The 26,946-nt window shown below is 41.4% G+C and overlaps 2 protein-coding genes across 2 annotated transcripts; both read right to left on the bottom strand.

Annotated features, from left to right (window-relative positions):
- Positions 1–415: 415 nt before the first annotated feature.
- Positions 416–9,111, bottom strand: LOC140000925 (cysteine protease ATG4A-like; the record flags this gene model as incomplete). Its single annotated transcript, XM_072032032.1, has 9 exons — positions 416–980; positions 1,254–1,365; positions 2,515–2,571; positions 3,621–3,761; positions 5,566–5,641; positions 6,975–7,047; positions 7,603–7,704; positions 8,498–8,596; positions 9,060–9,111. Coding segments are annotated over 9 exons (777 nt in total), but the record flags the coding sequence as incomplete, so codon positions are not given.
- Positions 9,112–18,072: 8,961 nt separating this feature from the next.
- On the bottom strand, positions 18,073–26,551 carry LOC140000924 (cysteine protease ATG4A-like; the record flags this gene model as incomplete). The annotated part of the gene is made up of 9 exons (XM_072032031.1): positions 18,073–18,308; positions 18,581–18,692; positions 19,844–19,900; positions 20,950–21,090; positions 22,895–22,970; positions 24,304–24,376; positions 24,932–25,033; positions 25,827–25,925; positions 26,389–26,551. Coding segments are annotated over 9 exons (888 nt in total), but the record flags the coding sequence as incomplete, so codon positions are not given.
- Positions 26,552–26,946: the final 395 nt, after the last annotated feature.

Raw genomic sequence — 26,946 nt, 5'->3', positions numbered from 1 at the left:
TGTACGCTTCTATATTAAGTTTTAAGATCACCTGGTTTATATTTAGTTCACACAAATTAACTAAACATAGCAGCATACAACCTAAGAAAAGCTTAAGAAATTTATTAGATGCACAGATAAAGTGCTGTAACAGAGAAACTTGTGTAAATCTATTCTAAAATAAATAAGGTACAGTTAAACCACCTTTGACTCGTTTTAACTCGGAAAGAAATAACCTAAGTTTTAATCATTTGAATTTTAAGGTCAAGGTGAAATATACCATAACTATAACAGTGGTTGTGATCTGTATCAACTATTTGAGGCTCCTGTTCCTCTTGAGGTCTCCCAGAAACAGGAAGGCTATTGCAAAATGTGTCCATTAGACATAGTTCCTTTTACAGAAACATTTTTGTAATAAAGTCTGGTTGCTCAAATACATGTTAAAATATTTAACAAGGAAACAATTTTCTCCTGATCCAGTCAATCTTTTAAACAAGACAATGTATTTTTCCTATGACGCAGCCCACAGGAGGGAACAGAAGTAAACATCCTCCTGAACTGAAGACTGTTTTGCTTGAAGAACTAAACTATTGCATTATTATATGAGAGCAAGAAATATCCATTTGGGTTATCCCTTTCTCCAAACATGGTGCCCAGTGATACATGTATTTTTGCCTTAATCTCAAAGGCCCGTTTGTCTCCAGGTAAGGTACGTTAAAAAGAGATTCCCTTTAAGCATCTTATCACAAGATCTCTTACTGCCTTTCCATCCGGGGAAGCTTGTGTGTTAAACTGCCCTTGGAGTTTTGGATGCTACTAGATTTCTGTGCTCTGTTATCCATAATTTCAGGCACTTCGGGGCTAACATGGCTGTTTAAGTCAATGCAATAATATTACCAATATATTCAACACTCAGAAGAGTCACCACAGTTTCCTTCACACACTCAGGATTTCAAATTCTTCTTCCAATTCAAATAGCTTGTCAGTAGATTCAATGAGTTCTGTAAAAAAAGATAAAGAAAAAAATGCTTCTAAAGACATGCCTGATTTTGTTCACTTAAAAAAAAAAACTTTGAAAGACGCATTCCAGAAAAGTACTTTGGAAGAGTGAAAAAAAAAAAATCTGTGCTAGCAATTGTATGGCTTGTTTGGATACATGCCTGCTATATATTGCTTGACACTCACAAAGGATAGTTATTCTACCTGTGATTATTCTTTTATTTGCTAACGAGGAACATAACATTGCACAATTAGGCTTTTAATCAGTGCCTTACCTGCTCCTGTGGTTGTCACTTCTGGTTTTGTTGGAGGTATGAAAGGAGGCCAGTGTGGCGGGTGCTTCTGGACCAGCTCAAACATCCGTAGACTCTGCTGCTTTAGAATCTCCTGAGGACAGAATGCTTTCATTTTAAAAGCTGGCTCGGGAGACGCTTCAAACACAAAACGTGTCTGCTTAATTGAAAGTGTTTTTTAATTACGCATGTCCATCAGGAAAAAAAAGTCTTTATACAGACATACTGTGAAATCCAAGCACCATGGTCTCTGTAATACATCCCTAGTTAAAACACATCTGGAAGACAGATCTCTTGAACTGTACTACAAATTATCAGTCTTATCATCTTTTGATATCAGCTTTGATATCTGCAAACCTGTAATTTTGTTTACACGTAGCAAGCACACTAGGAATGTACAATATTTTCTGCTTTTTAAAAGAAAGTTGCTTGCATAGAACTCTCCTCAAGTTTTCTGTTGATCAATAGCACAAAAGACAGATCTATCAGCTCCTCCAAAGGGGAAAAAAAAAAAAAAAACGCATCAGATTTTGAAGGACAGGTTTTGGTCAGGAAAAAAGGTGTTCCTGAAGCCAAACGCTATTCCTCTTCAAAGAGAAGTTACCTTCTGTCCTGTATTTCAGTTATTTACAAACTGTTTTCCTTAGATGATTTTTTTTTTTTTAAATAAATGCCCTTAGAGGTTGATGGTACTTTACATTCAGACGTCTGGTGCTTAGCTTAACAGCTGCATGCAGAAACATCTTCAAGTCTGTTTCCTGTGGCAGCCAGCACCTTCTGTTCTCCCTAGATCAGCAGGAGCTAGAGGCCTGCAGCACTTACAGAATCAGATCTTTAAGATAGCAGGGACTAACAGTCATAATTAGAACACGCAATCTACTATGTCAAACAATAAAAAAGGATCAGGAAGCAAATCATTGATACATCACTACAATATGGCAGTTAAACCTTAGTCATTTAGTGAGAATTAGAAGTTAAAAGCAAGTGTCACCCAGTAACACCTTCAAGTGTGGATGTTTACACCCATTTTCCAACTGGCAGGGTTTGTGGCTGGTAAAGTGCTGAACAATTTCCAATTAGCAATTCAGTAGTATTGCCTTACCCTGATGCTTTAATGCATTCTTCTCCATGGCTCATACAATTTGTATACAAAGGAAAACGCAAAGGAAAATTTTACAAAAAACAGACAATAAAAACCAGACTTTATAAAGAACAAATCGAGATGCTAAGTTCCCACTCTTACCTTTTGTACAAGACTACACCGGTTATCAAAATCACATTCTTCTTTGCAAAAGAAGCCCTTAGGGGAAAAAACAAACACACAGAGTTTTACCTTTGCAGATGGTAGGTATGTGGTACCAGCAGGTAAGGCGGTTTGACCTCTGATACAGTAATGCCCTGTACGATCAGTAGATATAAGACTCCAAATATGTGGCAGCTCTAGGGAGAGAACCCACGGGGAGAACAAGGCCCTGCAAACCCCTAACGAAATAGTCAAGCAAAAAATAGCAGCAGCTCCTGTGTGCTCCTCCATGGAGCGCCACCCAGTTCCTACAGTCCAGGTATCAGCAGAAGCTGAAAACTTGTAGATGATGGACCACCTAAGGAACATTTCCATTCTGGTATCTATACTGAAAATATTTGCTCTTCATTATGATTTTGTCTGTCTCGTTGCATCATGCCACATTTTGCACAGTTACGTAGTTAAGTATTAAAACAAAAAAAAACAAAAAAACTTTCTAAAAAGCAGCAGTATTAAAAAACAGGTATGTGAATGAATGACAGATACCGGTATCTTTACAGATTGTTTAAAGCTTTAGAAACACATCCCACTGGTGACAACTGCCAATCACCCAATCACAGGATACTGGCATGGGATCAGATCCAATTTTTTCAAATACTACAGTAGCCCCATGACATTTTGGGTGAATTACAAATAATACATTTGTATTTGTAATTTGGGGTGAAATACAATAATTCCACTTAAACATTTTCAACTTATGATAGAAAGTAAGTTTAAGTAACTTGTCTAGAGGTGACCAAACATAAAGTAGTGATAGAATAAAACACATAAACCTGTTTCAGTTCCTTGCTCTGACCATTATAATGCCTCTTGAAAGAAGTAAAAGCTGCTCAGTAAAGAAAACAAAGCGAGCTCCTACAGTACAGACAGCTCCCCACTTGCCCTAAGAGTCTCCATGTAGTTATGTACAAACTACTATGTGTTGATCACAGAAGACAGCTTTGTGATCTTGGTTCTGTTCAAGGAGATGCATTGCTGCCCTTACCAATGTAGAGAGACATTACTTTGAGATAAAGTACATGCATTCAAGATTTCCTGACACTTACTAAAGCTACTGAAGGGTCCAAATTCATGATCTTCATTCTATGTGGGGCTTCCTGGCAGTGGAAACTCTCATCGTCAACCGTGCCATTTTCTTCTGAATCTACAAAGCTTTGAGTGGTGTGAGGGTCCAGATAGATCAGCTCATTGCCTGGATGGGTAAAAGCCGTATGTTAAAAATAAGCAAGTGACATTAATAAGCACTTGGTCCAGAACTGTAAAATAGAAATTAGATTGCCATCGCAGTCAGTATAATCTAGACTTTCCAGCTAGGGATTCTTTAAGAGAATCGGAAGGTTTAGACACAGCGTTTCCCACAGGGTATTTAGTATAACTTCCTATTGTCACCTATTACTGTAATTTTTTGGTTGGTTATGTTCTATCTTTGTCACATACTTTTATTTTTCCATGTGAGATCCAGTACTTTTTTTTTTTTTTTTTTAAATCTCAAGTGTTGTAAACACTAACATTTGACAGATTAAAAGGTACAGGATGTTCACAGATGCAATCTGTAATCCCATTAGGCATTCATTCAGAAATTGGAACAAAAAAGCCTAACTAAAACAGGTTAGGTTTTACAAAAGGACAAAATAGGGTTGCAAAATTTTGGCCCAAAGTGGGGTGAAATCTGAAGGAATGCATTTTAAATTAATTAGAGCAATACTTAATAACAGAAGGTATGCAAAAGGTGAAAAAGATACTGCTATCAGAAACAGTTTTGAAATACAAGAAAATAAAAGTGACATTTGACCAATACACTTGTCAAATGCTATCAGCTATTCTCAGTATGTTGCTCTTGTTGATGTCATCACTTATTTTTACACCTAGCTTTGCTGTTAACTTTCTGCTCCTGTTAAGGATCATCTCATACTGTTTCTAAACTCTTTTAGATATGCTTCTTCATTTATTTTATTCTATTCTCATCTTTCTTTACTTCTAGAGGTTCACGCTTAGACCCCTTACTATTTTCCCTTCAAAAAATGTTCTCTTTTGATCATCTGCACATTTGGAATAAGTTTCTTTTTTCCTTACCTAAAAATCCTATGAAATAAAAGGCATTATTTGGTTTCCCTCCTAATGCTCCCAAAGACTGTGGCATCTTAAAGCATTCCTAGGAGTTCAAAAGGAATAAAGGAAATTGTCATTCATTTCTTTACTGACATCACAGATACCCAAACTTATTTGACAGTAACGAGCAATGAATTGAAAGAAAACCTTACTTTAAATGCATCAATATATACGGGATTTATGTGATTTATCCCTAGTCGTAGAGGTATAATAAGCAAGAGGGCTTTCCAGCCTGTGCAGAGTCCTCCTGCCTTCTTGCTTCGGCCAAGAGCACTTCTGTGCAAATGTGCACTGCTGTGGGACGCGCTGCTGCTCTGAGGAGGGGACCAGCACGTTTTTTCTGCGGGAATAAAACTAGAAATCAGTCAACGCACAGAGGAACACAAAGCAGATCTTCCTCTCAGTAGTGAATTAAGCTAGTTTGCCAGGGATCTTTATAGGGCACCCAAGACAAAACGAGCCGGGCATGGCAATTACAGCTATTTAGTAGAAGTAATTCTAGCAGACAGTATGTGCTGGCACGTCCAAGTGAGACGTTAGATCAATGATTGGGGGATGACAATTTAAGACTGCAGTGACATGTCCTATTAATGTTATTAATAGTGTCAAGCTTTGCCTATAAAACGCCAGAGAAATGAAATGGCAGCAATGATAACAGTAGAAATTCTTCAAGGAGCTCTTCACATCCAGTGATGTGAGCACGAAGTTGGCATCAGGGATCAAAAAAACACAACTGAGTTTGTATGTCCTTCTTCCCTCTTCTTACCCTTGCAAGACAAACCCATGCCCCCCCAAGTATTTGTTCATGTTTAGATACATGCTGGCAAATGGAGTCAAATCAGAAACTGTTACCAGAAAACTGATGAGGTGTCACTTCCTGATGTCTTCAATGACCACCGTATTGCCCATAGATACATAAACTGCTAATGAATTCCATTCATCAAATAAAGCAAGCTTCCTAGAAAACATTAAGGTACTAATTAATATAAACTAGTTGGATCAAAAGGGTAGCTTTACACTCAGAACCATTTATTTATTTATTTTTTCTTAAGAAAAAACATCCTTTCTGCATTTTTTAAAGTCTCCATGTAAGAAAAAGAAAACTTTAAACATTAAATGTTTCATATCTTTAGAAAAATAGGTACTGAGTGGTACCAGGAAAAACATATGCGCTGCACCATGTGCAAACTGTTTTGTCTTACTGCTAAGTGCAGTGACAGTAACAGTTCAACTACATCAAGTTTATTACTTTTTATTGCACTCGACAGTCTCTGCACTGGGTTCTTGCCCAATTGTGTCTTTTCTCATCTGGAAAAGAAAAAAATTCCTATGCCAGTTTTGCAGATTACTTTTTGCTTAAGAAATTCCACTGAATTCAGTGGAATTACTTCTGCCTGAGCCTGCGTGCACAGCAGAAATGGGGCGTTAAAAGCTAAATCAGCTAAGGGTTTGGGGCACCAAAACTTCAGTGGGAGACAGCAGCACACAGTTTTATGTCCACTTCTGCAAAATCCAAACCTTTGGGGAAGGGAGCTACACTCTTAAGCTGCACTGGCAGAATTAGCTGTTTCAAATAAGCCAGAAAGAAATGGGGGTGAGCGTTTCACCATGAAAAACTTGGCCATGAAAGATCTGGAGTCCAGGGCATGCTTCAGCTCCCCTCCCTCTTCAGATCATGTGCCTGTTCCAGGGTGTCAAAGACTTGCTGCTGAGCTCGCAGGACCTGTAGCCTAGCCCCTGCCTGAGGTAAGACACCTCCACGTACCCCTGGAGAACTGAGCAGCCTCAGTTCCTTTCAGTGTGGCTCCCAGACTATGAGGAGCTGCCCATCTTTATCCAGTAGCCTTGCTGGCAGAACTGCTGCTCAGAAAGGGAGGAATTGCAGCTCAGTTCCCTCCTCAGCCGAGATGGCTTCTCTCTGATGTTTCACACCACCACTCCGACCTACACGGTGGCACTCTCGACCTGCCAGAGCTGTGCCACTGTGCAGAAAGGAATATACATCTGTGGTGTGACTGGTGAGGGCATGCAGACGGCATAGCAGGAGACTTTCCTGCAGTTTCTTCTCCTCAGGCTCTTCCTTTATTAAAATTTAGAGGTCACCCATTCCCAACTCAGTACCTGCACACCGAGCTGTGGCATGACATTCCATGCTGCACTTGTAAATAGATGGCAAGTACATTCCTGACTGTGGGACAGGGGGAGATGCAGCCTTCAAAACTCTGCCTGGGCCTTCTCTTGGCTGCCCCAGGGGAGTACGTTCTGAATGAGACTGGTATGATCTCACTTACTTTAGTACTTGAGCAACTGTATTTGGTCCAAACCATTCTCCAATTGACTTCCCCTCTCCAACACCCACCTGTGCTGTTTTCATAGTGAAAAAAAGACACACGTACACAAAATCAAAGAAAAATGAGACCATAAAGAATGTGGGAACAATATACAGTAAATACTGTGACTGTCAAACATTCTAGAGTAACTGCAATCTGTAGTTAGCAATAACAATTATTTTCTCAATCTATGCTCTTTTCAAAACTTAGGGAGTGCCAGTTTCTTTAATAAACAAAAGGCTTCTAAACTACAATGAGAATTACAAGTTAACAAATGTTAGTGCCCTTTATTACAAATTACAGCAATAAGCTACAAGACTGTCTATTCTAACATTACTGACTCTGGTACCCAAGGCTTACAGAGTTTATCAAGAGCTACATTCTAGTACATGGCTTTATTTAGGTCTCAGGGAATGTTTCTGTACTACTAGTCTTTGCGCCCATCTGCATACCTTTTTATTTTTGTATAAGCATACACCTTGTCTTCACATCCACTTTTTAAAATTATGAATTAACATACTGCAAATTAGTGATTCAACACAGTAGAAATTTCAGTGGAAAAAACCTGAAAGTTTATGTTTGTTCTTACCCATCTGGTGGATTGAATAACAGCAAGCCTTCCTGTCGAGAAAGCATCGTAGGATTCTGTGATATTCTTCTGGTTGTTTTTTGTGTTTTTCCCATTGCCAATCTGAAAGGAAAAATTGATATAGAATAAAAAATGGTGACGTTTTCATTACACTGATCAAATGTCTAGACAGCAGAAAGCTTTATAATGAGATGTTAAAAGACATTTCAATTCATCTCGAATATTTACATTTTGTGTAGAGCTCCTAGAATTCCAAGCTTGTTATTTATCATCAAGCTGCCCTTTATCATCATAGGCTAGATTGTAAAAACAGGGAAAATAAAACAAAACAAAAACATCAACTGCAAACATATTCTGACGGATCATGCTGCGTGTTGATAGCCATTCCAGTATCTCTGAGCTTCCAAGATTATTTAAAAGTACAGGCTGTGTTTAGACCTTGTTGGATTTCTAAGCACCCATTAAATAACAACATAAGATCCATACAGAAAGTCCAAACACTCCACTGGCAGCATCCTGGGATGTGACATGCACGCTTAAGAGCTTGCACCAGGGGGGTTTGGACCTCGTGCTGCTGACAAGTGAGTAGTGAAGAGAAGGGTAAGAGCACTGTCCCACGGTGGCAGGTTTTCCCTTGGCCTCAACTTGGGTGTTACACTAAAAGGTTTATAAAATAATGGCGACAGGATTCCCCATTTGTTCTCCTTCTTTGCCTATTTCTCTGCTTCAGGCTGGGATGATTTCACCCAGCTGAATATGAATTGATTCATTAGGAACTGTTACCAGGGCATCAAAGAAAGTCTCACTAATAAATTCAGGGTTTGTGCTTTTAATGGAGTACTTACGAAGAAGCGTCTGCAGACAATACCGAAGTTCCCTCAGGACCAGCACTCACCTCTCCCTAAGTGTCTGCAGATCAGTGCTTGGGCCAGCATCATCTGCCCGCATCGCAGCATACATCCCCAGCCAGCGTCCGACGAAGGACCCGTGCCTCCTGTTAGGAAAGTTCATCACAATCAGTGCAGGCTTTCAACTGGGTGCAGCACCACAGAGGACATTTCAGAGTGCTAGAAAACAGATAGGGCTGCTGAAGCCTCCATGAACTGTCCCACAGATAAAAGGCACACAGCAAGACTTTGGTTCCATGCTGTTGGTCTAATTCTAATCTCTGCATTGCACAAATAAACAAAATTCATTTATTCCTTGTGGAGCTGACTTACTCTTTTCATTCTTCAAGCAGCATTCACAAACCATTTACTGCATGCTATACAACATGATCACCTGTTTACATACAGACATAAATAAACACTGATTTTAATAATCTTCATGTTTGCATAAACAGTTAAAATGATGCTCAAAATGCGCTAATACTCTAGAAATATTTTCCCAGCCTACGATGCCATCACTTATCTTGCTATTTAATTTAGAACAATGCAGCAAATCTGCAGTATACTCACCACTAGGCAAAAACTTTCTTCTATACGTAAACCACACGTTAAACCACAGTAAACCACACGTGAACACACCTTGGCTTATTGTCTGACTTTGGCTTATGGTGCGTCTGTTGCTGTGTCCAGCACAGTGCAGCCCCTATATTGCTACCAAAACCTTGCCACAAACCTCAATCCCCCTGTTAAAAGAGACCCTCTTGTTTGTTGCCCTTCTTTCGACACTCTCTAACAGGTTTATGTCTTTTTCTTATACTGTGGAGCCCAAAACTGCACTCAGTACTCAGTACATGGAATACCAACAGAGACTGCCTGGCATTTTCTCTTCTCTGCAGAAGCTCTGTTGCTAACACTGTCCAGAAATCACCACTGTCACAGACAGTAGTAGCATTCCCTCCTCCCACAGTTTGTTCTGCCCCCCAAGACTTAGACACCACCCAGAAAAAGAAGAATAATAATACTAATAAAATAAAATAAAATAAAATAAAATAAAATAAAATAAAATAAAATAAAATAAAATAAAATAAAATAAAATAAAATAAAATAAAATAAAATAAAATAAAATAAAATAAAATAAAATAAAATAGTCAAAAGCCATCAGGAAGGCAGTGGTGCAGACTGTGGAGAGCCTGGGTTCAAATCCTTCTTCTGTGAGGCTCTGAACCTATATCCCACCACAATCTCTCTGCTAATGTATGGCAGGGAAAGGAGGAAGAAAGAACATATCTCCTGCACTTTCCATTTATTGTTGACTGACAATTCTGTAGAGTTATAAAGCCTCAATCAGTGAGATACAGGGTTCTTCTCACACTGTCTCACTGTGCCCTAAGCGGAACAGCTCTCATTTAATAGATGCTTCACCACAAAATCATGAGTCATCTGCAGTTTTGAACTTTTCTGGGATCAAGTCCCTTCAGATGGTTGAGGAATCTGCTCCAGCACCTATGTAAACTGGTGCTCTACTAAGCTAGTGAGTGAACAAGAGAGAAATCCTCTGCTAGATGACTTGACAAATTGGGTCTGAAAATAGTGTTGAGGCAGAATAGTCCACGATTTTTGCCTTGGGTGCACAGAGGGATTGGGTGTTGTAGACTTCTTTTATTCTTCATTAAGATAAACATTTTCAAAAATGTGCTTGTTCAACCTTGCTCCCACTGTGTGCATGGGAGGGAGATAACTGAAAGTGGGGAGCGTTGCTTGGATCCTGCAAGTGGCTGAGGTCCAGTGGGGTTGGAGGCTTTCTTCCTCCTTTTGGAAATGCAAAGCAACCCTGCACCTCCCCTGCACTTGCAGAAGGATCGTGACAGCCCAAAGCACAGCGGCTTTGTAATTGCTGCATACACTTCGATCGGATTTACGTGGCAAGGGTTTGGTAGCAGGGGCCTGCAGGGATGGCGTCTGTGAGAACAGTCCAGACAACAGCCAGCTCCAGATAGCTCCAAAAGGGCCCCGGCGCTTGCCAGAGCTGAGCCAATAAGCGATGTTGTTTGCACCTCTGGGAGAGCAGATGTAAGCAGGGGGAAATACTGCTGCACAACAGAAGCTGGAAGAGCAAGGAGTGAGAAGCAGCCCTGCAGCCCCCAAGGTGAGTGCAGCAGGAGGCAGGAGGTGCTCCAGGCTCACAGCAGCAGTTCCCCTGCGGGCTGTGCAGGGAGAGGCCCCTGGTGGAGCAGGCTGTCCCCCTGCACCCATGGGTCCCCCATGGAGCAGATCTCCACGCTGCTGCCCCCCTGTGGGTGGAGGAGCCCCCGGTGGAGCAGGTGGCTGTGGCCTGGAGGAGGCTGCGGCCTGTGGAGAGCCCCCGCAGGAGCAGGCCCCGGGCCGCAGCTGCAGCCATGGAGAGGAGCCCCCGCAGGAGCAGGGGGGCTGGGGGGAGCTGCCGCCCAGCCGTGGGGGACCCGTGCTGGAGCAGTTTGCTCCTGGGGGATGGATGGATGGATGGATGGAGCCCGTGGGACGGAGCCGTGTGGGAGCAGTGCTTGAGGAGCTGCTGCCTGTGGGCAGCCCGTGTGGGATCAGCTGGGGAAGGGCGGCATCCCATGGGAGGGACCCCACGGGGAGCAGGGGCAGGGAGGGACCCTGAGGGTCACTCTGCTGAGTCTGCTTTGCCCGTCACGATACTTGTTGAGCCATCGCCCTGTCCTTATCTCAGCCCTGGAGCCCTTTGCATCGTATTTTCTCCCCCTTTCCCTTTGAGGAGGGGGAGTGAGAGAGCGGCCGTGGTGGAACTCGGCTGCCCACCCGCTTTGAACCACCGCAGTTGCAAAGTCCTGGGAAAGATTTCTTTCAAGAAATTAAACAAGGTGTTTAACAAAGAAATGCAGAGTTTCCTTTTGAAGGCTTCCTGGAGAATTGGGCTTCTTTCCTATTCCCAGCTCAGAGGAAGGGAATTGTTGATTTCACCTTCTTTTTTCTGACATGGAAATCAAAGGTGAACTGCTCTACAAGGACGGGCAACGTCTCAGAATCAAGCTCTTTTGCTCTGTAGTCCTTTCTCAAGGAAAAGATTGATCACCCACCTTCCACAGATGTAGGGGAGCAGAGAATAATTTGGGAACTACTCTAATTCAAGTCAGTTTGGGCATAGTGGTACTTCCCTAGCTGTTTCTGAGACAGACGCATTAGCAACAGAGAGTGTTGTGCCGTCACTGGGAGGCGCCTGCGGTGATGACTTCAGAAACAGAACTGAATTGTGTCACCACAGCACTTTGGCAACAGCTGCCTCTGTGCACGTTTAGCTGGGAGGCACAGAGAAGGGTGCTGGATGCGATGAAACCACGTGAGGATTTGTGGATCTCCCCTTGAGGTGCACAGAGAGGGACCATGCCCTTCTGTAAGTGTTTTGATGCTTGGCTGCGGAAAAAAATGTGGTTTTGTTGTGAATGCTTCATTGTAGTATTCTGTAGTTTGTGTCAAGTCCTTACAGAAGCCTCAAGGTTGGTACTTTGCTCAATGATGGAGCTGCACAGAGTGAGAACAGACCCAATGTACGGGTGAGGGCCTCTGCACGTTCTCTTCTTCCTACAGACGATCAACAAATAAGGGGAGACAGAGAAGAGTGTGCTGTGGTCCTCCCATAGACCGCAAGTACTAAAGCATAAACAAGAGGCTTAAGAGTCCCCCTGTCATGTTAAAATTCAGGCAGCAATGGACTTCCTCACACGGGCTGGCCTGTCGACTAGTGTCTCAGGCTGTGGCGTATGAAGATGCACTCCATCTGCTTTCAGGGTAGCAATGGCAGTGGGCAAGCTTCCTGACCTTAACATTTGTCATTTCATTTCTCACCTGAGTTTTGGTGGTTCTCCACGATTCATTCTTGGACTAGAAAAAAAAAAAAAAAAGTGAATTTGGATCAAAATAAAAGGATAAAAGGATTTCCTTTCCATTAATTACATGTTCTTACCTTTGTAACAGATTTGGTTATTGACTTAGAAGGCAAATATCTGGCCAGACTGCAAGACTTGTGCTCGCAGCGTGGGACAGCTCTCGTAAAGGTGATTCAGGGCAGTTTCTGGAAAACAAGACATCAGATCTCCCAAACAGCTTTCTTTGTGCTAATGTAGGAAGGGTGAGTAAGTGTAAAGGTAAGAGCCCAGATACCGTAAGAAGCAGAAAGTGTGAAGGAAACTTCCTTCTGGCTGATACAGCTCCATATCTAGTTGTCAAGTATGAAGAGAGCAGTGCTAAGTTTCTTGGGGAGAGGAAAACAAAGAGGCTGGGAGAGTGTACAAAGAAAAAAATGGGATTCCCTATTTCAGGAAATCCTAGGAACTGGAAATAGAGATTGGAAGAGTGCTTTAAGCCAAGACAGACATGTTTTAAAACTAAAACCTAGGAGTTGAATGAACCAAGAAATGAATCCCTTTTGATTATGCAGTTGCGTCCAGTGTTATCTTGGGAAATATGGTTTCCACATAAAACGTATCTGGGGCTTGAAGTTCTCCTAAGGCCCTTCTCTGTGTATTCCCTACTGTTTGGTAAGCGCTGAGGTCACACTGCAGACAGCAGCACGTCCTCTCCCCACTACTTAGCTGTCTGTTCTCACAACACGTCTAGGAACAGAATGGCTTGGACACAACTGCGCCTAGGACCGAGTTCATTCAAGCTGCTGGACGAGGTAAAAGCTCTGGACAAGCGAAGGGGAGGGAGGGATGGGTGGACATACAATATGATCACTTTAATCTCATTTCTCTAAGAATCCTGGCTGAGAAAACAAAACAAAACAGAATCAAAAAGAACAGAACAGAACAGAACAGAACAAATGAAGCAAGCAGCTAGCTTGCTGGAGACATTGTCTGGGAAGCAGTGAAAACACTTGCAAACAAAAACACGTCAAAGGACTAACTCTTTGAGCTTAATTCTAATCCAACAGCATAACCTCAAAGTCCTGTTTCTGTTCGTAACAGGCTGGTCCAGTAACATGTCCCATTGGATGACTTTGCAGCATAGATGTCAGGAATGCAGCTTGGGATCCCCTCCTTCTACTCGGAGTTCACTTTGAAGGGATGAGCAAGTAATTCTTCCTGGGTTGACGGAAATCTAAAGTCTGTTTTCTAACACTCTTGCAGACGCTTCTCTGTCCATCGGCCTGTCCTGCCAACTCTGGTGTGAGTGTGAAGTTGTGGCAAGAGGGATTTCCCATTCCTATTTGACCTGATGGACACCAGCTTTCCTCGGAAATGGCTGATGTTGCTGAGGAGGCAGCAGTATCAAAGCCCTTGCTGATGAAGGTACAACCAGCTGGGGAGGCTTTGGCATTTCTGCACAACGCTGCTCCCTGACTGTCACTCCAGACTCAGATTCGGAAAGAAGCAAAGCAAGCTAGAGGAAAACTGGATGTCCTGGTAATTTTCTTTTTCTTTTATTTCTTCATTCTTCACTTGTAAGAAAATCTAAATCTTAACCCTTTGTTTGAAAACACGGCTTTATGGAAATGCTTATGGGTGTGCTCCTTCACCTTGTGTGGAACCTGCTTCACCTCGCTTCAGCTATAGGACACCTATGCTCCAATTTATGCTTCCCATGATAAAGCGGTGTTCTTTCGGTGTTCTTTTCTGTGATGCTTGCAGGCGAGGTTGAAAAGAGTTGTCAGTAGGATTCTTCGTTTCCTTTGCAGTATCCAAAGCTCCGTATTACCGTGGATCTTCTCCTCTGATCTGGAAAGCTTCACAGGCCAAAAGAGAATTGAGATGAAGAAGGAAATAGAGAATGCTGACCAATATTGCCAAGTACCACCCGTAAGTTTTGTGAAAGAATCCGGTGCATTTCTGTAGTGGTAGAAAGTTCATAAAATCATCGTCGTGCACTTGAAGGCAAGCAATGCTGTAAAAATGAAGAATGCAAGGCCCTGCTTAAGGACAATCTTCAGGCTGCTTCTAGATCAACAGCTTATTTGCTTCTTCCACAACCTCATCTCCGCTTGCTTAGAAGTTGTGAAGGTCGGAAGCACACTCCGTCTTTTTCATCCCCTCTGTGTATCTTTTCCCTGACAGCAACTTCTGTCTTGGCTCTTCACATCCAGCCAGAGCAGTTGCTTTGCCTCCGCAACCTGCAGGCTGACCTCTCGTGTGTACCTGTGCTGGACTGAGGGTAATGCTTGTAACGCACACAGATGCTGCATTCACTGTGACTTTTAGAAAAGAGAGCAAGAAGCTAACCTGCACAGCAGACTCTTAGGTTTCTGTATCTCTCTCTTTCTCTCTCTCTCTCTCTCTCTCTATCTGCATATATATTTCAGTACTTATTTACTTCTTTAAAGATACCTTAAATAGAATAGATACTTTAAGAAAGCTTACTTGTTCTTCCCCTTTCCTTGTTTTTAACGTTTGCTTTTCTAACCAATCCTTAATGTTACAACATTGGATTGATGCAGTACTCAGTCCTTAGAAGTTCTCAAAGCACATCAGTAATTTCTCTATTTCTCAACCTTTCCATCTTCATTGAGATCTCTCATCTGAATTTAGGTACGAGGTGAAGAAGAACACTGCAAGCAGCTGAAGCTGTATCAGACACATGCTTCTGCTAGGAAGTCATTCCGAGTGATTCCACGGTGTACTTTAGACAGGTTTGCTCTGGTCCTCTGGACTCAGCATCCCCAAGGGATATTTCAAAGCTCTCGGAAGGACCCGTCATTATCTCTGACACTGCAGCCTCCAGTAGGAAGGGGTAGATATTCCTTGCCCTTGTGCAAAGGAACTACTCAGTTAGCTGTTTCTAACCCAAATCTCGTTGTTGTCTTCTATTGACAGACACCACCCGGCTAGCCAAGCTAAACCACTGAAAATGGAAGGAGTGGGACATCTTGCAAAGCCTGCTGCTGCTTCTAAGCAGAAGTGCGCTGTAGGTGGGGACACAGCAAGAGGAAACGTCCAGGCCACGGTGGAACTGCAAGGCACCTGTCTGAGCCACACAACGAAGTCAGCGATTCCCAGTTGGAGACTGTTGCTCGACCAGTGACACAGCAGCTGGAGCGCTTCTGGTTGCTGCTGATGGGTTCCCGTGAATCAGCCAGGGACAGGAGCTATGAGAACGACTGAAGCGATTTGAAGTTACCCGAAAGAAAGAAGAGAGGAGAGAAGAAGACAAGAGGGGAGGGAAGGGGAGGGAATAAAAGGAAGGGAGGGGAGGGGAGGGGAGGGCAGGGGGAGGGTAGGATAGGATAGGATAGGATAGGATAGGATAGGATAGGATAGGATAGGATAGGATAGGATAGGATAGGATAGGATAGGGTGGGGTAGGGTAGGGTAGGGTAGGGAAGGGTAGGGTAGGGTAGGGTAGGGTAGGGTAGGGTAGGGTAGGGTAGGGTAGGGTAGGGTAGGGTAGGGTAGGGTAGGGTAGGGTAGGGTAGGGTAGGGTAGGGTAGGGTAGCATAGCGTAGTGTAGCGTGTTAGAGGGGAGGGGAGCATAGGAGAGTATAGGGTAGTGTAGGGGATCGGAGTTTAGGGGAGTGTAGGGTAGGATACGGGAGGGGAGTGTAGGAGAGTGTAGGGGAGGGGGGCATAGGGTAATGTAGGGTAGTGTAGCGAACGGGAGTTTAGGGTAGGATAGGGGAGGGAAGTGTAGGAGTGTGTAGGGTAGTATAGGGGAGGGGAGTGTACAGAGTGTAGGGACAGGGAGCATAGGGGAGGGGGTGTAGGGGAGGGGAGGAGACGGGAGGGGAGGGGAGGGGATGGGGGGGAGGAAAGGGGAGGCAAAATTGGGGAGATAATCAAAAGAGTGTACGGTAGGGGAGGGGAGGGGAGGGGAGGGGAGGGGAGGGGAGGGGAGGGGAGGGGAGGGGAGGGGAGGGGAGGGGAGGGGAGGGGAGGGGAGGGGAGTGCTACCATAAATAAAATTGCCAAATACATGACACCTCCGAGTTGACTAGGGCTGAACTACTGAAAAAGAATAGAAAATCTATAAATAAGAGTGAGAGATGGTGAATACCTAACCATCTCTTAAAAGCAGGATTTTAAGAGAATAAGTAATTGATAAATGGAGTTAAGATCGGAGGGAAAAAAGTCCACTGTTGCAATCAATAGAGTTAAGAAGTTTTTCAAGTACATTAGGAACAAAAATTAGAGTAATGACACAGATCTGATACGGGATGGGTATTGCTTCAGTGAGAAATGATGGAAAAAAACACAACACAACACATGTGTATGTGTTGTTGGGTATTTGTAAAAAAAAAAAAGAAACAAAAAAAAAAACAGGTTAATGAAAACTGCATGCTCAATTAGATGATTTTTTTGTTGTCATTGGTAGGGAATTGTGTGCTTTACAACACAATATGTGTTATATATATATATTATATATGTTTTATATATGTTTTATATATGTTTTAATAAAATAAGGAAATGATATTTTTTTTCTACGTTTGTGGTTTCCAAACTGTAGTTAATAAACATTAAACAAGATGCAATAGGATCTCGTTAACTCTTTTGTTTGAAAAAACAGTGGCCCTGATCGAGAGGTGCAAGTGAGAGGAGACAATATTCAGTATTTCTCTATGTTGTCATTTATTGGTGAAGATGAAAGTCTGCAATTCATGTTCATTACACTAGCATGACAACATGACCACAAGGGGGACTGTCTGATAGTGAAAAGGAACTTCAGCATGGATTAAAAATCTTTGCCTTTCTTTATTCTGAACTGTTTTTCTTATGGCTGCTAGAGAGAGATTCTCTGCCTTAGAAATAAAACTGCCCAGGCTGTTCTGATAAACCTGTAGGGTTAAGGCACTTCTACCAAAACAGATTTCAAAAGGCAAGAAGTCAAAAAGCAACAATTCAGTAATCTGTGTACGCTTCTATATTAAGTTTTAAGATCACCTGGTTTATATTTAGTTCACACAAATTAACCAAACATAGCAGCATACAACCTAAGAAAAGCTTAAGAAATTTATTAGATGCACAGATAAAGTGCTGTAACAGAGAAACTTGTGTAAATCTATTCTAAAATAAATAAGGTACAGTTAAACCACCTTTGACTCGTTTTAACTCGGAAAGAAATAACCTAAGTTTTAATCATTTGAATTTTAAGGTCAAGGTGAAATATACCATAACTATAACAGTGGTTGTGATCTGTATCAACTATTTGAGGCTCCTGTTCCTCTTGAGGTCTCCCAGAAACAGGAAGGCTATTGCAAAATGTGTCCATTAGACATAGTTCCTTTTACAGAAACATTTTTGTAATAAAGTCTGGTTGCTCAAATACATGTTAAAATATTTAACAAGGAAACAATTTTCTCCTGATCCAGTCAATCTTTTAAACAAGACAATGTATTTTTCCTATGACGCAGCCCACAGGAGGGAACAGAAGTAAACATCCTCCTGAACTGAAGACTGTTTTGCTTGAAGAACTAAACTATTGCATTATTATATGAGAGCAAGAAATATCCATTTGGGTTATCCCTTTCTCCAAACATGGTGCCCAGTGATACATGTATTTTTGCCTTAATCTCAAAGGCCCGTTTGTCTCCACGTAAGGTACGTTAAAAAGAGATTCCCTTTAAGCATCTTATCACAAGATCTCTTACTGCCTTTCCATCCGGGGAAGCTTGTGTGTTAAACTGCCCTTGGAGTTTTGGATGCTACTAGATTTCTGTGCTCTGTTATCCATAATTTCAGGCACTTCGGGGCTAACATGGCTGTTTAAGTCAATGCAATAATATTACCAATATATTCAACACTCAGAAGAGTCACCACAGTTTCCTTCACACACTCAGGATTTCAAATTCTTCTTCCAATTCAAATAGCTTGTCAGTAGATTCAATGAGTTCTGTAAAAAAAGATAAAGAAAAAAATTCTTCTAAAGACATGCCTGATTTTGTTCACTTAAAAAAAAAAACTTTGAAAGACGCATTCCAGAAAAGTACTTTGTAAGAGTGAAAAAAAAAAATCTGTGCTAGCAATTGTATGGCTTGTTTGGATACATGCCTGCTATATATTGCTTGACACTCACAAAGGATAGTTATTCTACCTGTGATTATTCTTTTATTTGCTAACGAGGAACATAACATTGCACAATTAGGCTTTTAATCGGTGCCTTACCTGCTCCTGTGGTTGTCACTTCTGGTTTTGTTGGAGGTATGAAAGGAGGCCAGTGTGGCGGGTGCTTCTGGACCAGCTCAAACATCCGTAGACTCTGCTGCTTTAGAATCTCCTGAGGACAGAATGCTTTCATTTTAAAAGCTGGCTCGGGAGACGCTTCAAACACAAAACGTGTCTGCTTAATTGAAAGTGTTTTTTAATTACGCATGTCCATCAGGAAAAAAAAGTCTTTATACAGACATACTGTGAAATCCAAGCACCATGGTCTCTGTAATACATCCCTAGTTAAAACACATCTGGAAGACAGATCTCTTGAACTGTACTACAAATTATCAGTCTTATCATCTTTTGATATCAGCTTTGATATCTGCAAACCTGTAATTTTGTTTACAGGTAGCAAGCACACTAGGAATGTACAATATTTTCTGCTTTTTAAAAGAAAGTTGCTTGCATAGAACTCTCCTCAAGTTTTCTGTTGATCAATAGCACAAAAGACAGATCTATCAGCTCCTCCAAAGGGGAAAAAAAAAAAAAAACGCATCAGATTTTGAAGGACAGGTTTTGGTCAGGAAAAAAGGTGTTCCTGAAGCCAAACGCTATTCCTCTTCAAAGAGAAGTTACCTTCTGTCCTGTATTTCAGTTATTTACAAACTGTTTTCCTTAGATGATTTTTTTTTTTTTTTTAAATAAATGCCCTTAGAGGTTGATGGTACTTTACATTCAGACGTCTGGTGCTTAGCTTAACAGCTGCATGCAGAAACATCCTCAAGTCTGTTTCCTGTGGCAGCCAGCACCTTCTGTTCTCCCTAGATCAGCAGGAGCTAGAGGCCTGCAGCGCTTACAGAATCAGATCTTTAAGATAGCAGGGACTAACAGTCATAATTAGAACACGCAACCTATTATGTCAAACAATAAAAAAGGATCAGGAAGCAAATCATTGATACATCACTACAATATGGCAGTTAAACCTTAGTCATTTAGTGAGAATTAGAAGTTAAAAGCAAGTGTCACCCAGTAACACCTTCAAGTGTGGATGTTTACACCCATTTTCCAACTGGCAGGGTTTGTGGCTGGTAAAGTGCTGAACAATTTCCAATTAGCAATTCAGTAGTATTGCCTTACCCTGATGCTTTAATGCATTCTTCTCCATGGCTCATACAATTTGTATACAAAGGAAAATGCAAAGGAAAATTTTACAAAAAACAAACAATAAAAACCAGACTTTATAAAGAACAAATCGAGATGCTAAGTTCCCACTCTTACCTTTTGTACAAGACTACACCGGTTATCAAAATCACATTCTTCTTTGCAAAAGAAGCCCTTAGGGGAAAAAACAAACACACAGAGTTTTACCTTTGCAGATGGTAGGTATGTGGTACCAGCAGGTAAGGCGGTTTGACCTCTGATACAGTAATGCCCTGTACGATCAGTAGATATAAGACTCCAAATATGTGGCAGCTCTAGGGAGAGAACCCACGGGGAGAACAAGGCCCTGCAAACCCCTAACGAAATAGTCAAGCAAAAAATAGCAGCAGCTCCTGTGTGCTCCTCCATGGAGCGCCACCCAGTTCCTACAGTCCAGGTATCAGCAGAAGCTGAAAACTTGTAGATGATGGACCACCTAAGGAACATTTCCATTCTGGTATCTATACTGAAAATATTTGCTCTTCATTATGATTTTGTCTGTCTCGTTGCATCATGCCACATTTTGCACAGTTACGTAGTTAAGTATTAAAACAAAAAAAAACAAAAAAACTTTCTAAAAAGCAGCAGTATTAAAAAACAGGTATGTGAATGAATGACAGATACCGGTATCTTTACAGATTGTTTAAAGCTTTAGAAACACATCCCACTGGTGACAACTGCCAATCACCCAATCACAGGATACTGGCATGGGATCAGATCCAATTTTTTCAAATACCACAGTCCCCCATGACATTTTGGGTGAATTACAAATAATACATTTGTATTTGTAATTTGGGGTGAAATACAATAATTCCACTTAAACATTTTCAACTTATGATATAAAGTAAGTTTAAGTAACTTGTCTAGAGGTGACCAAACATAAAGTAGTGATAGAATAAAACACGTAAACCTGTTTCAGTTCCTTGCTCTGACCATTATAATGCCTCTTGAAAGAAGTAAAAGCTGCTCAGTAAAGAAAACAAAGCGAGCTCCCTACAGTACAGACAGCTCCCCACTTGCCCTAAGATTCTCCATGTAGTTATGTACAAACTACTATGTGTTGATCACAGAAGACAGCTTTGTGATCTTGGTTCTGTTCAAGGAGATGCATTGCTGCCCTTACCAATGTAGAGAGACATTACTTTGAGATAAAGTACATGCATTCAAGATTTCCTGACACTTACTAAAGCTACTGAAGGGTCCAAATTCATGATCTTCATTCTATGTGGGGCTTCCTGGCAGTGGAAACTCTCATCGTCAACCGTGCCATTTTCTTCTGAATCTACAAAGCTTTGAGTGGTGTGAGGGTCCAGATAGATCAGCTCATTGCCTGGATGGGTAAAAGCCGTATGTTAAAAATAAGCAAGTGACATTAATAAGCACTTGGTCCAGAACTGTAAAATAGAAATTAGATTGCCATTGCAGTCAGTATAATCTAGACTTTCCAGCTAGGGATTCTTTAAGAGAATCAGAAGGTTTAGACACAGCGTTTCCCACAGGGTATTTAGTATAACTTCCTATTGTCACCTATTACTGTAATTTTTTGGTTGGTTATGTTCTATCTTTGTCACATACTTTTATTTTTCCATGTGAGATCCAGTACTTTTTTTTTTTTTTTTTTAAATCTCAAGTGTTGTAAACACTAACATTTGACAGATTAAAAGGTACAGGATGTTCACAGATGCAATCTGTAATCCCATTAGGCATTCATTCAGAAATTGGAACAAAAAAGCCTAACTAAAACAGGTTAGGTTTTACAAAAGGACAAAATAGGGTTGCAAAATTTTGGCCCAAAGTGGGGTGAAATCTGAAGGAATGCATTTTAAATTAATTAGAGCAATACTTAATAACAGAAGGTATGCAAAAGGTGAAAAAGATACTGCTATCAGAAACAGTTTTGAAATACAAGAAAATAAAAGTGACATTTGACCAATACACTTGTCAAATGCTATCAGCTATTCTCAGTATGTTGCTCTTGTTGATGTCATCACTTATTTTTACACCTAGCTTTGCTGTTAACTTTCTGCTCCTGTTAAGGATCATCTCATACTGTTTCTAAACTCTTTTAGATATGCTTCTTCATTTATTTTATTCTATTCTCATCTTTCTTTACTTCTAGAGGTTCACGCTTAGACCCCTTACTATTTCCCCTTCAAAAAATGTTCTCTTTTGATCATCTGCACATTTGGAATAAGTTTCTTTTTTCCTTACCTAAAAATCCTATGAAATAAAAGGCATTATTTGGTTTCCCTCCTAATGCTCCCAAAGACTGTGGCATCTTAAAGCATTCCTAGGAGTTCAAAAGGAATAAAGGAAATTGTCATTCATTTCTTTACTGACATCACAGATACCCAAACTTATTTGACAGTAACGAGCAATGAATTGAAAGAAAACCTTACTTTAAATGCATCAATATATACGGGATTTATGTGATTTATCCCTAGTCGTAGAGGTATAATAAGCAAGAGGGCTTTCCAGCCTGTGCAGAGTCCTCCTGCCTTCTTGCTTCGGCCAAGAGCACTTCTGTGCAAATGTGCACTGCTGTGGGACGCGCTGCTGCTCTGAGGAGGGGACCAGCACGTTTTTTCTGCGGGAATAAAACTAGAAATCAGTCAACGCACAGAGGAACACAAAGCAGATCTTCCTCTCAGTAGTGAATTAAGCTAGTTTGCCAGGGATCTTTATAGGGCACCCAAGACAAAACGAGCCGGGCATGGCAATTACAGCTATTTAGTAGAAGTAATTCTAGCAGACAGTATGTGCTGGCACGTCCAAGTGAGACGTTAGATCAATGATTGGGGGATGACAATTTAAGACTGCAGTGACATGTCCTATTAATGTTATTAATAGTGTCAAGCTTTGCCTATAAAACGCCAGAGAAATGAAATGGCAGCAATGATGACAGTAGAAATTCTTCAAGGAGCTCTTCACATCCAGTGATGTGAGCACGAAGTTGGCATCAGGGATCAAAAAAACACAACTGAGTTTGTATGTCCTTCTTCCCTCTTCTTACCCTTGCAAGACAAACCCATGGCCCCCCAAGTATTTGTTCATGTTTAGATACATGCTGGCAAATGGAGTCAAATCAGAAACTGTTACCAGAAAACTGATGAGGTGTCACTTCCTGATGTCTTCAATGACCACCGTATTGCCCATAGATACATAAACTGCTAATGAATTCCATTCATCAAATAAAGCAAGCTTCCTAGAAAACATTAAGGTACTAATTAATATAAACTAGTTGGATCAAAAGGGTAGCTTTACACTCAGAACCATTTATTTATTTTTTTTTTCTTAAGAAAAAACATCCTTTCTGCATTTTTTAAAGTCTCCATGTAAGAAAAAGAAAACTTTAAACATTAAATGTTTAATATCTTTAGAAAAATAGGTACTGAGTGGTACCAGGAAAAACATATGCGCTGCACCATGTGCAAACTGTTTTGTCTTACTGCTAAGTGCAGTGACAGTAACAGTTCAACTACATCAAGTTTATTACTTTTTATTGCACTCGACAGTCTCTGCACTGGGTTCTTGCCCAATTGTGTCTTTTCTCATCTGGAAAAGAAAAAAATTCCTATGCCAGTTTTGCAGATTACTTTTTGCTTAAGAAATTCCACTGAATTCAGTGGAATTACTTCTGCCTGAGCCTGCGTGCACAGCAGAAATGGGGCGTTAAAAGCTAAATCAGCTAAGGGTTTGGGGCACCAAAATTTCAGTGGGAGACAGCAGCACACAGTTTTATGTCCACTTCTGCAAAATCCAAACCTTTGGGGAAGGGAGCTACACTCTTAAGCTGCACTGGCAGAATTAGCTGTTTCAAATAAGCCAGAAAGAAATGGGGGTGAGCGTTTCACCATGAAAAACTTGGCCATGAAAGATCTGGAGTCCAGGGCATGCTTCAGCTCCCCTCCCTCTTCAGATCATGTGCCTGTTCCAGGGTGTCAAAGACTTGCTGCTGAGCTCGCAGGACCTGTAGCCTAGCCCCTGCCTGAGGTAAGACACCTCCACGTACCCCTGGAGAACTGAGCAGCCTCAGTTCCTTTCAGTGTGGCTCCCAGACTATGAGGAGCTGCCCATCTTTATCCAGTAGCCTTGCTGGCAGAACTGCTGCTCAGAAAGGGAGGAATTGCAGCTCAGTTCCCTCCTCAGCCGAGATGGCTTCTCTCTGATGTTTCACACCACCACTCCGACCTACACGGTGGCACTCTCGACCTGCCAGAGCTGTGCCACTGTGCAGAAAGGAATATACATCTGTGGTGTGACTGGTGAGGGCATGCAGACGGCATAGCAGGAGACTTTCCTGCAGTTTCTTCTCCTCAGGCTCTTCCTTTATTAAAATTTAGAGGTCACCCATTCCCAACTCAGTACCTGCACACCGAGCTGTGGCATGACATTCCATGCTGCACTTGTAAAGAGATGGCAAGTACATTCCTGACTGTGGGACAGGGGGAGATGCAGCCTTCAAAACTCTGCCTGGGCCTTCTCTTGGCTGCCCCAGGGGAGTACGTTCTGAATGAGACTGGTATGATCTCACTTACTTTAGTACTTGAGCAACTGTATTTGGTCCAAACCATTCTCCAATTGACTTCCCCTCTCCAACACCCACCTGTGCTGTTTTCATAGTGAAAAAAAGACACACGTACACAAAATCAAAGAAAAATGAGACCATAAAGAATGTGGGAACAATATACAGTAAATACCGTGACTGTCAAACATTCTAGAGTAACTGCAATCTGTAGTTAGCAATAACAATTATTTTCTCAATCTATGCTCTTTTCAAAACTTAGGGAGTGCCAGTTTCTTTAATAAACAAAAGGCTTCTAAACTACAATGAGAATTACAAGTTAACAAATGTTAGTGCCCTTTATTACAAATTACAGCAATAAGCTACAAGACTGTCTATTCTAACATTACTGACTCTGGTACCCAAGGCTTACAGAGTTTATCAAGAGCTACATTCTAGTACATGGCTTTATTTAGGTCTCAGGGAATGTTTCTGTACTACTAGTCTTTGCGCCCATCTGCATACCTTTTTATTTTTGTATAAGCATACACCTTGTCTTCACATCCACTTTTTAAAATTATGAATTAACATACTGCAAATTAGTGATTCAACACAGTAGAAATTTCAGTGGAAAAAACCTGAAAGTTTATGTTTGTTCTTACCCATCTGGTGGATTGAATAACAGCAAGCCTTCCTGTCGAGAAAGCATCGTAGGATTCTGTGATATTCTTCTGGTTGTTTTTTGTGTTTTTCCCATTGCCAATCTGAAAGGAAAAATTGATATAGAATAAAAAATGGTGACGTTTTCATTACACTGATCAAATGTCTAGACAGCAGAAAGCTTTATAATGAGATGTTAAAAGACATTTCAATTCATCTCGAATATTTACATTTTGTGTAGAGCTCCTAGAATTCCAAGCTTGTTATTTATCATCAAGCTGCCCTTTATCATCATAGGCTAGATTGTAAAAACAGGGAAAATAAAACAAAACAAAAACATCAACTGCAAACATATTCTGACGGATCACGCTGCGTATTGATAGCCATTCCAGTATCTCTGAGCTTCCAAGATTATTTAAAAGTACAGGCTGTGTTTAGACCTTGTTGGATTTCTAAGCACCCATTAAATAACAACATAAGATCCATACAGAAAGTCCAAACACTCCACTGGCAGCATCCTGGGATGTGACATGCATGCTTAAGAGCTTGCACCAGGGGGGTTTGGACCTCGTGCTGCTGACAAGTGAGTAGTGAAGAGAAGGGTAAGAGCACTGTCCCACGGTGGCAGGTTTTCCCTTGGCCTCAACTTGGGTGTTACACTAAAAGGTTTATAAAATAATGGCGACAGGATTCCCCATTTCTTCTCCTTCTATGCCTATTTCTCTGCTTCAGGCTGGGATGATTTCACCCAGCTGAATATGAATTGATTCATTAGGAACTGTTACCAGGGCATCAAAGAAAGTCTCACTAATAAATTCAGGGTTTGTGCTTTTAATGGAGTACTTACAAAGAAGCGTCTGCAGACAATACCGAAGTTCCCTCAGGACCAGCACTCACCTCTCCCTAAGTGTCTGCAGATCAGTGCTTGGGCCAGCATCATCTGCCCGCATCGCAGCATACATCCCCAGCCAGCGTCCGATGAAGGACCCGTGCCTCCTGTTAGGAAAGTTCATCACAATCAGTGCAGGCTTTCAACTGGGTGCAGCACCACAGAGGACATTTCAGAGTGCTAGAAAACAGATAGGGCTGCTGAAGCCTCCATGAACTGTCCTACAGATAAAAGGCACACAGCAAGACTTTGGTTCCATGCTGTTGGTCTAATTCTAATCTCTGCATTGCACAAATAAACAAAATTCATTTATTCCTTGTGGAGCTGACTTACTCTTTTCATTCTTCAAGCAGCATTCACAAACCATTTACTGCATGCTATACAACATGATCACCTGTTTACATACAGACATAAATAAACACTGATTTTAATAATCTTCATGTTTGCATAAACAGTTAAAATGATGCTCAAAATGCGCTGATACTCTAGAAATATTTTCCCAGCCTACGATGCCATCACTTATCTTGCTATTTAATTTAGAACAATGCAGCAAATCTGCAGTATACTCACCACTAGGCAAAAACTTTCTTCTATATGTAAACCACACGTAAACCACAGTAAACCACGCGTGAACACACCTTGGCTTATTGTCTGACTTTGGCTTATGGTGCGTCTGTTGCTGTGTCCAGCACAGTGCAGCCCCTAAATTGCTACCAAAACCTTGCCACAAACCTCAATCCCCCTGTTAAAAGAGACCCTCTTGTTTGTTGCCCTTCTTTCGACACTCTCTAACAGGTTTATGTCTTTTTCTTATACTGTGGAGCCCAAAACTGCACTCAGTACTCAGTACATGGAATACCAACAGAGACTGCCTGGCATTTTCTCTTCTCTGCAGAAGCTCTGTTGCTAACACTGTCCAGAAATCACCACTGTCACAGACAGTAGTAGCATTCCCTCCTCCCACAGTTTGTTCTGCCCCCCAAGACTTAGACACCACCCAGAAAAAGAAGAATAATAATACTAATAAAATAAAATAAAATAAAATAAAATAAAATAAAATAAAATAAAATAAAATAAAATAGTCAAAAGCTGTCAGAAAGGCAGTAGTGCAGACTGTGGAGAGCCTGG

The sequence above is a fragment of the Anas platyrhynchos genome, chromosome 35 (genome assembly GCF_047663525.1).
Source record: "Anas platyrhynchos isolate ZD024472 breed Pekin duck chromosome 35, IASCAAS_PekinDuck_T2T, whole genome shotgun sequence".
Classification (NCBI taxonomy): Eukaryota; Metazoa; Chordata; class Aves; order Anseriformes; family Anatidae; genus Anas; species Anas platyrhynchos.
Note: the sequence above shows the minus strand (reverse complement) of the source record. Positions and strands in the feature narration are given on the sequence as shown.